This window comes from Rhinolophus sinicus, linkage group LG01, assembly GCF_036562045.2.
Source record: "Rhinolophus sinicus isolate RSC01 linkage group LG01, ASM3656204v1, whole genome shotgun sequence".
Classification (NCBI taxonomy): domain Eukaryota; kingdom Metazoa; phylum Chordata; class Mammalia; order Chiroptera; family Rhinolophidae; genus Rhinolophus; species Rhinolophus sinicus.
The window spans coordinates 99,888,548-99,900,659 of NC_133751.1; the positions used below are offsets into that span (position 1 = coordinate 99,888,548).

A 12,112-nucleotide genomic window follows, 5' to 3' on the forward strand; every position below is an offset into this window, starting at 1 on the left:
CTATGTCCTAAAGGAGGAGAGAATATGTATGTATGTGTACATATGTGTGTATGTATATGTGTACATGTACATTCTCTCCTCTTTATATACAGCGAGTGCCAAAAAAGTGTATACACATACTAAGACAGGAAAAACTGTATTAAAATTGTAATAATATATACCGATAACAAAAGATGAATAGATGTCATGTGTGTATATTTTTTGGCACACCCGGTATATTATATATATAAAGTATATTGATATTACAATATATATTATATATAATATGTAATATATATTTTGTAATTTTCTTGTCATTGATTAAGGTCTTATTATATGTCAGATACCATGCTTTGTATTTCCCTGACGTTATCTCATGCCATTCCCAGCAGAACTTTGTGAGTTAGATTTATTATCCATTTTACAAAAGAGGAAATGAAAACAAGAAAGGTTAAATAACTTTGCAAGACATTAGCTATGAGATGCAGAGTTGGGATTTCAACACATTCCATGTTCTTTGTTTTGAATTCTAACATCTCTGCCCTTAACACTCTGCAAATTGCCTTCCCTGCCTCACTACACTCACGTGGGTGATACTTCCCTCCTATTCCAGACTGAGGCAGAGTCTGCATTTCACTTGTTCCTTTTTCTATTCTGTTTTTCTCTCACTTGCCTAGGAGGGAAGGCAAATCCCTGTTCTTTAGGGCACGTCACCCATTGCTCTGTCCATGACAGACATTATGAGTTGATGACCACACTCTGCTTCCATGAGCCATCTCGAGAATCCCTCCCCCCTGTTCTACAGGAAGTCAGACCCCTGCTTTGGTTGGAGATGGATCCTGTTTGCCATTCCTGGCCTAGAACCGTGCCTCTCACACAAATGTGCTTGGCAAACTGTTCCCACCATGTTGCTATTTTGTTCATTTTACAGTTAGAAGTAACATTTAGAGACTAATAAGCCATTCTTGTGGGCATAGTCATGCCTACCTCATTGGATTTTTGTGAAGATTAATTGAATTAATACACATAAAACTCTTCAAATAGTGTCTTGGCAGAAGGTAACTTAGTTATTAGAACTATTATTCAAATGCTCACATGTTGTATCCATAGAGATAGATGGAAAAGCAGCTGGTGGTTGGCAGGAGCTGTGGGGAGGAAGGAAAGGGGTGTGACCTCTGCCTGAGCATGTGGTTTCCTTTTGGGGTGATGAAAACATTTGAGGCTAGATGGGGTGGTGGTTATATAACATTGTGACTGTGCTAAATTCCACTGAATTGTACACTTCAAAACAGTTAATTTTACATTATATGAATTTGGCCTCAATTTAGAAAAAATGACAGAGCTTGTAATGGGTGGGGTAGGACCAGCGGGAACTTGAGAGGGAGTTTTGCCTTAAATTTTGATCCCTGGGGCCCTCGCTCACCTCACCCTAATCCCAGACCTGGTAACATTGCCAGAATTTGGACCTAAGCCTAAAGAAAGCATTCTTTCCACATTAGTATGTTGCTTTAGAAATCAGAGAAAGTCCACCTCACTGGTAGGTAGTTGTGGTTTGTGTCCCGGTAATTGCAGATGGAGGAGGAGTGTCCCACCCTCAGGCAGGAAAAGGAGTGAATTTCATAGTCACCCAGCAGCGCTAGAGACAAAGGGCAATAAATACCAGGAACTTGCTGTACTGGGGTAACACTAATGTGCATAGTAAACACGACTCAGGCAGGCAGGCGTGAAGGGAGCGCTGATCCTCAGCAGCTTCTCTTGTGCACTTGGGGTCTGTCTTACTGACTGCGAAGAAAATTCAGTGTGGAACTGTGTCTATTAAAAGCAAAGTGACGTCATTCTCCTCCCTGGTGTGTAAGCACCTTCCCTGAGCTTGCTGTGGCATCAACGGGGCTGCTGCTGGCCGCTTAGTCTTGGCTAAATAGACCTCAGGGTACGGTCATGACTTTGCCATGACGTGATGTCACTGGGAGGGGCCTCGTGGAAACAAAGTCTCAGATCTTCCACTGCTAATCTCGTTGCAGTTTGCTTTATTCCTAACTGTGTAAATGTGTTACAGCCACAACCTATTTTGTAAACACAGCTCATTGCTTATTAATAAACAAGAAGATATTAATAGCCACCTCTCATTTTAAAGCAACTTCACAGACAGAACTTGGCTAAGAATTAAGTGGCAAAAGGAGGTTTTAGTTTATTACATGCTGTTCATGTGTTTTCCTTAAAGGGATTGCTGTGATGGTCTTGGCCTGATTCTGGATCAAGTGGGAAGGCCAGGTGTGCACCCTCTACCCCCTGTCACCTGGCCCAGGTGGACCTGCCAGTGGAGGGGGGGGGCATAAAGGTTCCTTGTCTTCTTACAAATCCTTAAAGTTACCTTGAAAACCTGTTCAGACTGTTTCCTGTCTTTCAGCATAAATTATGAGCCTTCTCCCTGTGCTACTGGGGACACAAAAGTAAACTGCATGATTTCTGCCTCCAAGAGCTGACAGTCTGATGGGGAAATGATCACCGAAAGAGGTAACTGTAACACAGGTGATAGGAGCGTTCTAAAGCTTGGGGACTAAGTGCCAGGTGAGCAGAGGAGAGGGGATGTTTAGTTATGTTGGTGGGAGGGAGGGGTGGCTTCTGGGGGGCACGGGACGGGGCAAGATTACTGAGGAGTTGACACAGAGATGACATTGAAACTGAACATTGTGATGATTACCTTGGACAGTGAAGGGAACCTGAGAGGGTGTGTGTGTATCTGTGTGTGTGTGTCTGTGTGTATATGTCTCTGTGTGTGCATGTGTGTATGTGTCTGTGTGTGTCTGTGGTGTGTGTGTGTGTGTGTGTGTGAGGGGGTGGGGGTAACACAGGGAAGAACACAGAACTCTGCCATTATCTGAATGTAGAAAGAGAAAGAGACTTGCATTGTTAGAATGTGGGAACCAACTGGAAGGGTGGGTTGGGGAAAGAAGAGTTGAATAAATCTCACTTCCTATTTCATCAGTGAGAAAAGACAAAGATATGGAAAGTCTAGGTGGCCCTCTTGAAGTTCACAAAGATAAGAAGGCAGAGTAACGGGAAGTGATGCAAAGGGGAGCAATGATCCTGAAAGACGCTAAGCATTCCGGACAAAGCATACGGTTTCGCTAAGACTGTAGATGATTTCATCATGGTTTTAGAGTGTAAATGTCAGAAAATGTAGCAACGAGGACCTGTCTTCACAAAGATGTCAGAGGAGATGGTACTTTAATGGTCTATGAAGACGGGTCAGCGTGGGGGACGTGAGCCTGAGGCTCGGGGCTCCAGTTGTGATCTGACATAGGATCACTGCTTCTTCAGCTTTTATTTTCAGTATTTTTATTTCCAGATTTGTTTGGGTGAATCATTTTTATCATATGATATTCTATGTTCTATATACTTAAGGCTGATTTCATTGGCCTGAGGTTAATTTTTTCGCCTTGAGGAATATAGCTCTATTTTCATTGAGAAACTTGGGGGAAATTTTACCTTATTGCCAGTTTTAAGTAATTTCAGGATTCTATATTTCAATTACATCTGCCAGAATTTAGAAACTGAAATATATAATATGCATGGGCTGAATACTTGCCATTGGCCAATCCCAGTGAGCGTCTCAGCTGTCTCTGTCCTGCTCAGTGCCCAGCACCAACTGGGCACCCTGCCTGCTGATGTCCAAGGCACCAGCAGGTCCGCGAGAAGCCCAGCTCTGTCTCTCTGGACTTGAGCGATCCCTCCCTCCCATTCCCCGTTCAGGCCTAGGGATGCTGAGGTCTCCCTATTGTTGCTGGTTCTGCTGCTTTGCATCTTGGATCAGTTGGGTACATCTCACCCCAGCCCACGTCTGGGTAAACTCTTCCTTTGCTCTCTGAAGATTGAAATTTTCCTGCAGGAACCAACTGATGCTTATTTAGGTATATTCACCGAAAGCATATTAAAGATACGTATATGATGCTTTGCATTCAAATAGAACGTTTATTACATGAACTGATCAGTGGGGGTACAACCAGCAAACAGACACATATTATATGATTCCATTGTATGAAATGTTCAGAATTCACCAAACTACAGAGAAAGTAGGTGAGTGGTCACCTAGGGTGGGGTGAAATAAAAAGTTTGAAGGGTGAAGGCTAAAGGGAACAGAGTTTCTTACTGAGTCTGGAACGTGTTCTAAAATTGATGGTGGTGATGGATGCACACAACATCGTGAATATATAAAGCCACTGAATTGTACACTTTTAATATGTATATTGTATGGTATGAGAATTATATCTCCACAAGGTGGTTTTTATTTTTTTTAATTAAAGTTTATAAGAGCTTCACTCATAGTTGCCCAAACTGGGAGGCAACCAAGATGTCCAGGCTGAATGGATAAAGCAACTGTGCTTCATCCTGATAAGGGAATAATATTTAGCACTAAAAAGAAATGAGCTATTAATCATGAAAAGATATGGAGGAATCTTAAGTACATATTACTAAGAGAAAAAAGCCAACCTGAAAAGGCTATGCCCTGTGTGATTCCAACTAGATGTCATTCTAGACAAGTAAAACTCTGGAGACAGTAAAGACATCAGTGTTTGCCCTGGGGTGGGGGTGAGTGGGTATGAATAGGCATAAAACAGAAAATTTTCTGGGCAGTGAACTTACTCTGTTTGAGATTATAAGGGGGAACACGTGTCATTATACATTTGTCTAAACCCATAAATGTGCAACACCAAGAGTGAACCTCATGTGACCTATGGACTGTGAGTGTGTGAGTGATAACGCTGTGTCCATGTAGGTCCTCGCATTCTAAACCTGTCCTGTCTGGTCCTGTCTGGTGATAGTGGGGAAGTGTGTGTGTGTGTGTGTGTTTGTGTGTTTGTGTGTGCGTGTGTGTGTGTGTGTGTGTGTAGCATGTCCAGAAAGTGTTTGGGCAGTTTAACCTTCATTAATGTCACACTTACCCCCAAAATCATTGGAAGGTTTAATTCTTTACATTTATTTTCTACTGAGTTCAGGTTTGTGAATGTTGAACAATGAATTATTCATTCTAATTATTTGAGGCAGCCCCTCTGATTGAAAAGGCTAACTGAAATAAACTAAAATTTGCTTTTCAACATTCAGAGAACTAAGTATACAAAAACTTGAAGTTATGTACCTGGGTTCACGAACGGCAAAACATTGTATAGGAAAGATGGATTGGAGGACATACATGTGACCCTGAGTGTAAATGTCTGGGTACAAGCAAACATTCCAGGCGGTATTTCAGACTTCCACAGTAGTGGACATGGTTAGCCCCAAGTCAAGGTCTCCACATGGTAAAGGGGGACCCAGGTCATATCTGGGTTACGGGTGAAACAAGAACCTTTCCGTAAGGTAAATATATGATGAAAGATGGATTGGAAAATAGGATGGCAGCCGAGGGCAGAGGGACCTAGAGGCCCAACAGGGGTGGAGGGATCTGCTGGTCTGGTGGGTGGGGGAGGGGTTGTGTCACAACCCTTTGTGACTCTTCAATGGTCTGGGAGGCAGGCCTGGCAATAAAGTCAAGAGTCTGCACTGTCACAGCTCAGTTGCCTCAGGCAGCTTGGCGATTCAGATAATGGATTTCCTACAATGGAAAGTGTTTGCATTTCTGAATAGCATTATTGAAATTTGTGTGAGCTTCTGCTCTGTCTCATTACAGGTTCTCCTCACTTGTCTGTGGGGGTTGTGTTCCCTCCTTCTGTTCCTGTGCTACCTGGTGGAGATTCCACCTTTACCACCTGTCCAGGAAACCAAAAACATCCCAAAGGTAAGGAACCCTGAGGAGCCTCAAGAGATTTTGTTTAGTGTTGTGTCTATTTCTACTCCCACCTTTGAAAATGAGCAGGGCTTGCTGAGAGTAACACCTGAGGTGGGGAGTCTGAGAGAATAGAAATCCTTCTAGGGAAATAGGCAGGACCGGGCTTAGGTTCAGCTGGGCCTGTTTCCTTGGTAGCTCACAGACCAAGTGCATATGGTAGAGGACTGATTCCAGGATCAAACCCCAAACATTGATCTCCTGGCCCTGGCTTGGGTTATTCAGAGACTTTGAGATCTCTGCAGGAGAAGCGCGTTCCCCAACACTTCATCAGGAGTCATATTCCCATGTCAGGCATCACTCCACAGAGCCTTCCTCTGTGTTGGGCTGATCAGGAGGGCAGCGCTGAGCCTCTGAGAGCCTCTGAGCAGAGGCTGGAGCCTGAGCTCTGCCCAGGTTACAGGGTCCTAACTGAGGCAGCAGCGATGCGACTGTTGGCCTCAGATGCTCTGCCCTCCTTGAGCAGAGGACTTCTGACTGAGAATACCAAGTGTGGACCTCATAGACAAAACCTTCCTTGAGTTTTTCAAAGAAGGGAAAATTGAAAACATTTTGAACCCATAAAAATGGATCAAAGGAAGAAACACGAGTTCTAGTAATTAAAATAGAATCATGTTATTCTGGGATCATGAAAGTCTAAGTTTCCTATGGAGAAAGGTGACAGAAATGATTCTCTTCTTCTCAGCACCGGGGCAGAGCCAAGAGGAGAAGGAAAGGTGGGACACGGAAAGGTAAGGTTCTGCCTCTTTCACCTGCGCTCTCCAAGGGTGGCCCTTTCTGTCCTTTCCATGAGGTCCCTGGTCCATGACCTCTGAGGCCATTTGTTGCTAGATACAGTCCCTGTCTGAAAACAGAGCCATCAGAGGAGAGGCTCCTGGGAAGGCAGTGAGACATAGTCACTTCTCTGGTCCCCTGCTCTGCCCTCCCTGGGCATGAGCAGTGATGGACCTGAGCAGGGGACATTGTGCAATAGATGTGGAGACTCAGAACTTATGTCCTCTGAACTTGTGAAAGTACTTTGACTTCCTGGATGATGAGATTCCTCTCTGATATAACCATTGACCTCCATGCTTCAGAGTGGTTTTCAGCATCAAATGACATAATGTTTGTGAAAGTAATTTACAAATGAAGCAACAGACACATGGGAACCTTGTTTGTATTGTCAGGGACCACTTCACTTCATGGACTGATTCTTGGGGCGTCACAGTCTAGTATCACAATGGTTTCCCATAGAGGGACTCTTGTACACTACCTGTGCTTCTACCTTCACCTACATAACTCACTCTCCTGCCTTCCCAGGTCGGAGACATTACCAGAGGACAGGAGAGGAGAAAACACGGCTGATTTCTATCTACAAAAGGTGAGTAGTCTTTCCTCCCCTTCGGTGATCCCTCTTTAGCATGTTCTGTGCAATTCCAGGGGCTCGGTGCAGCCTTCCATAGTCATGGGATGGAGTAGCCATAGGAACGGGGGTGGGAATGAAGGCCCGGGGTGAGTGCTATTGGGTGTATTGTGAAGTCAGGGATGTGGAGCCATGTGAAGGGCAGCAGGCTTCTTTCAGGTGGCCCCACCCCCACAGGGCCATTAGGGCCTCCTCTCTGTTCCCGTCCTGGCTGTAGCTCTGTACCTCCTGTCTCTTGCAGCCCCCTGCACCGGCGTCATGATACCACCTGCTTTCATCAGCGTTTACGTCCAGACCCCTTCTGTCAGGTGAGCAATAATGCAACCACTGAGGTCAATTGTCTACAGTCCCCTGAGGCCCGGAAAGATGTTACTGTCTCAGTGTCCACTTTGGCTTCCACAGATGATGTGATTGAGTCATCCTTCCCATCCGCCGCCTTCTCAGGAGTCCTGCCAGGAAACTCAATACCAGCCCCTCTGCCTGAGCCTTTTCCCACCGTCACCTCCAAATCTCTCTCCTAATCCAACAACCCCCTTGTCTGACTTTCCTTCACCTTCAACACTGAGTCACTCTTCCACCAGAGCCTTTTGCTCCTTGGAATCTGCATTCCCAGTGTCCCATTCCCCACCCCAACCCCTTGTCACCCCACCACATGGCACTCCAAGAGCTGATCCTCTTCTCCAACCAGATGCCCCTCTGACTCTGAACACCACCTTTCTGAACGCCCCCCCACACCCCAAGATACCAACCCCTTACCAGATATGTCCCAGACAAGGAGTCCCACTGGTTCATTGGCTTGTCATCAGGTACTACCAGTGCTGTGCACCTCACCGCCACCAGGCTACAATTTCACTGTGATTCACTCTAAGTGAACATCCATCCCATGGAAGCCTGATGCAGAGACCGCATCTCCAGATAGCCCTGGTGCATTGTCCACTTCTGTCCCAACAGTCACAGGCATTGACCATTCCCGCCTGTCACTTGCAAACCTTTCCTGGTGTAGACGTGCTCATGCCAAAGACTCATTCCCTCCCCCCTTGGCACAATGTGATTGCAAGCAAGTTTCTTGCCCTCTATTCTTTACAGGCCTCTTTTGGGGGAGATCCTGCAGCCAACCTTATAGGGTGTGGTCAACTGATGGCATTATCCGAGAAACAAGTCCAAAAGAGGAGTCCTTTCCTGAGGTGGAAGGGAAAGGGGAAGAAAAATGGATCGTTCCTCAAACAACATAGGTCAGACTACCACCTAAATTCTTCACGCAAAGTGTCACACTTAGCTTCTGCTAAGCATGACTCATTAGTCGCCCTTCCTTTTTGGAGAAACAAAGGCACAGCAATGGAACGGCATGTCCATCAGCAGCCCTCACATCCTAGGACCTGGCAGGATCATTGGGTGGAGAATCGTATCCATCTTTTCTGGGTTTTTCCATCTTTGCCCAGCGAGATCTTACATTTTTCTGTGCATGTCTTGGGTGACTATTCATCAGTTTTTACTTTCCGTAGAATCACAAATATTCCCACAGGCCAGTTATACCCAGTACTTTCCAATGCCTTCCTTCCATCCTTGCCTGGGGTGCAGCCTCATCCCTTCCCTCAGTCCCTGCCCCCATCCCAGCTCCAACGTCTCAGTCAGATCCGACTTCTAGTCCATCTTCAATGCACAATCCCAAATGTACCATCTGGTCCTATACCCCGGATTGGCATCTGTGGAGAGTATTTCCATCACCTCCACAGCGAATCAGATGATTCCACCTCATCAATAATTCAATACCTGGGATGGCATCTGTTGTGCCACCAACTTGAGCATCTGTGGGGTTTACCCTCTGTGGCCCAAAGTTCTCAGGAGGACTTTTGTTCTTCCCGTCCCAACTCTGCTTACCACCGGCCTTCCCAGGCCCAGGTTTCAATCTCCATCCTTCCTGGAGCATTTCCTCTGATCAATGAGCTTTCCAAAAATGAGGAACGTCACCTTAGAAAGAAGCTCATCCAACACCAGTGGGGCCTGCCCCGCAGAATCCATGAGTCTCAGGCACTCATGAGGCGTCTGAGCGATTTGTCAGAGATATCTGAGCTGGACAGCAATTATGAATTATCGTACATCTCTGTCTACAAAGGTCAGAGCACGAAAATGCTAAATGTAGGATTGAGCCCACCCAGAAGCTTTTGTGAGAGGGGCTCAGAAATGCAACATCTAGAGGAAGATATGGGGAAGGCTAAGGGAAACAGCCTAGAGAATGGCCCCGAAGATCCTGTTCTGGGTGACTCAGACAGCTCTTCAGATGAAGCTCTCATGTATGGCTCTGAGGAGGAACTAGATGGTCCCGGGGTGAGTCCATCAGACAGCTTGACAGACGAAGCCCTCCTGACTCATACTGAGGGTGTCTCCAGTGTGGACGTGGGAGCTTCCCAGGGGCTGCCTGTCCATGTGGAGGACCGAGGAGTCAGGATGGAGCAGCGGCAGGAGCCTTGGGGCCCTAGGTGGGTCTTCAGGTGGTATAGGAAGAAGGTTCTACAAGCTCAAAAGAGACTGAGTCCTCAAGGCCCCACATCAGAAGTGCTCGGTGGAGGCGATCCAGGGTTGGGAACATCCCAAACTCGATGTTTGGGGCGTAGTAAGAAGGTTCAGGACGTGGCAGTAGAGGAGGTGCTGGGGAGCAAATCTTCCCAGACCACGTCACAGAAGGGGCAGTCTGCTCTTGAAAGCCCATTCAGGAAGCAAATAAAACGCTTGTTGCCTTGTCTACAACCTGACAGAGAAGGCAAAAAGCAAGAAAATCCCCAGGCCACAGGGAGCCCCATATCATGTGCACAGAGCAGAGGCCCAGTTCAAGGCAGAGATGCCTTGCCTGGGACGACCAGGAATAAGAAAGTCAGGAGAGGTTTTGGGAGTTACCTACGGGAGAAACGGGGGCGTCAGCCTGCAGCAGACATCCCCTGCCCCCAAGACCCCTTCCCTCCCCTGTGAAATTTGGGAAAGCTCAGCAGGAGGCAGAAGTAGGGGCCCAGGCAGAGTCCCCCCAGGGGCCTCCTCTCAACTCCAGGGCTCCCTGCTGGAAAGTGGGAAAACAAGAGTTCCATCCAGGAAGAAGCTGTCTGTTTGGGCAAGACTTGTCCAATTATTAAACAAAAAAGACACAAGAACAGACAACCCCAGACATTTGCAGCATTTATGCAGCGGCTATTCCATCAGAAGCACCCCCAATCCGGGCCTCACAGGGAGACCGCGGCCCATCCAAACCCCACCTGCAGGCGTCGAGCTGGCCTGGAGCCTCCGGCTTCTCTCTCTCTCACCACTGCTGCAGGCACAGCTTTCTGAGATGTGTCTATATTATTTTCCCACCACACCCGTTCCCAAATTTCCAGGCATAACATTTTCCCACCCCCACGTAATTCCTACCTTGGGATAATGTTGATTCTCCGTAATAAATGTCACTCTAATAACAGTGATGTTTTGATTGTGTGCTGTGTGGAGGACATGGGTTTTGGGTCACTCAGGGCTTGTGCTTAGGGAAAGGAAGGACTTAGTTCAGCCCTTATCGTTTGCTTCCTTTGGCTTCTGAAAGGTGACCAGTCCCCTGCAGCTCTAGCCTAGAAATAGATAACTGTGGTCACACAACAGCCTAGCCAACTGTCCCCCCGTGTCTTTCCTTAAGGAAAGAAGAATCTGTGAGACTGTGCCTTTCTGGGTCTTTGTTCCATCCTTATGTTTACACCTTATGTCTCTCTGTCTGGTCCCCAAAAGATGGTTTGCAGCCAAAGATGGGTAAGATATCTCACGGGAGATACAACCTAAGCCAGACGGAACTGAGTGGGGACCCCCAATGAGCTGCCTTAGAAAAATATGGGAAGGGGCCTTGCCTCCCCTTCCCCCTGCCTGGGAAAAGCTGTCGCCGGCTCTGCCTTTTCCCTGGCACCCGTTTGTGAGAGAAGTTACAAAAACAATAAAGGTCAGTTCTCTTCACTTAGCTCAACGGAACTGTTACAAAATAAGAGACTTGACCCTTCTGACCCTGAGAAGGTACATACCTTAATTAAGACATTGTGGGACCTTGTGCTTCAGCTGTTGACTGACAAAGGGTGATTGAGATAAATATTTTTCTGTTATGATGTATGAATCTCATAGACCGTGTAAGAAACAATGTTGCTTTCTCTTGTTTTTGCATACCTATTCAATAAAAACGCCCAGTCGGCCATATTCTGGACTCCAGTCCTCTGAGACTGAGAGACCTCTGGCCTTCGGAGAGATTTAACTGCATTAAGTCTCTGCTTGTTTCTTTCTTAAAAATTTAACCCAAACCGCCCCTTCTCGCACCCTCACTGCCCATGTTGCACTGGACACAACAGACAACATGTCCCCAAAAGCCCCTTTCGTCCCTGGTGCAGTGTGAGGAGATGGGCTGTGTCTCCTGCCTCTTAGCTTAGTCTTAGTGACCATGGATAACAGCCCACAACTTCCCCCTCCTGGAATGCTTTAAATCCCTTAGGGCGGTGGGGAAGACAGGTCTTCTACATCTGAAGAAGGTCAGGGACAGTTACATTTTCAGAAAGTATCAGTGAAGAAGAAACAGTGGCTTCATCGCTATGGAGAGTCAGTGGTGAGGATCCCATGGAGGGTGAATCCTCAGTGGGTGTGTTTGGGGCGGACATTGTCCAGTGGTTCCTGGGCTGGTTGGGGTCGGGTCCAGGAACAGCACTGATGCTGCTTACAAGTCTGTCTCGTGGCTCGTGTTAATCTGTTGGAGAAGCATCCTTTAAACTTGACACTGAAGTTTCCCTCCTGGAAAGTCACCTTGGCAATGTGGTTTCCATCCTAGGTATTTCTCTGGGCTGTCAGATTGATGACATTTTCTTTTTTTCTTTTTGCAAACAATAGCATCACTTAACTCTCAGCGGTAGGAATGTTGACCAGGG

General features: G+C 46.7%; 1 protein-coding gene across 2 annotated transcripts; it reads left to right on the forward strand.

Annotated features, from left to right (window-relative positions):
- Window positions 1-2,148: 2,148 nt before the first annotated feature.
- Window positions 2,149-11,308, forward strand: LOC141573199 (spermatogenesis-associated protein 31D4-like). Of its 2 annotated transcripts, none has more exons than XM_074340759.1 (7): window positions 2,149-2,250; window positions 2,387-2,493; window positions 5,645-5,752; window positions 6,486-6,531; window positions 7,100-7,160; window positions 7,444-7,510; window positions 8,289-11,308. In XM_074340759.1, the coding sequence occupies exon 7, from the start codon at window positions 8,340-8,342 to the stop codon at window positions 10,164-10,166; it is 1,827 nt and encodes a 608-aa protein (XP_074196860.1). In that variant the 5' UTR covers window positions 2,149-2,250; window positions 2,387-2,493; window positions 5,645-5,752; window positions 6,486-6,531; window positions 7,100-7,160; window positions 7,444-7,510; window positions 8,289-8,339; the 3' UTR covers window positions 10,167-11,308. The 2 variants fall into 2 exon arrangements, with proteins under 2 accessions (XP_074196860.1, XP_074196902.1); XM_074340801.1 differs by having other exon boundaries at window positions 8,289-8,349.
- The last annotated feature ends 804 nt before the right edge of the window (window positions 11,309-12,112 follow it).

Bases quoted from the DNA above. Each gene is read 5' to 3' on its own strand.
- LOC141573199 (XM_074340759.1), top strand. From the start codon at position 8,340: ATGGCATTATCCGAGAAACAAGTCCAAAAGAGGAGTCCTTTCCTGAGG.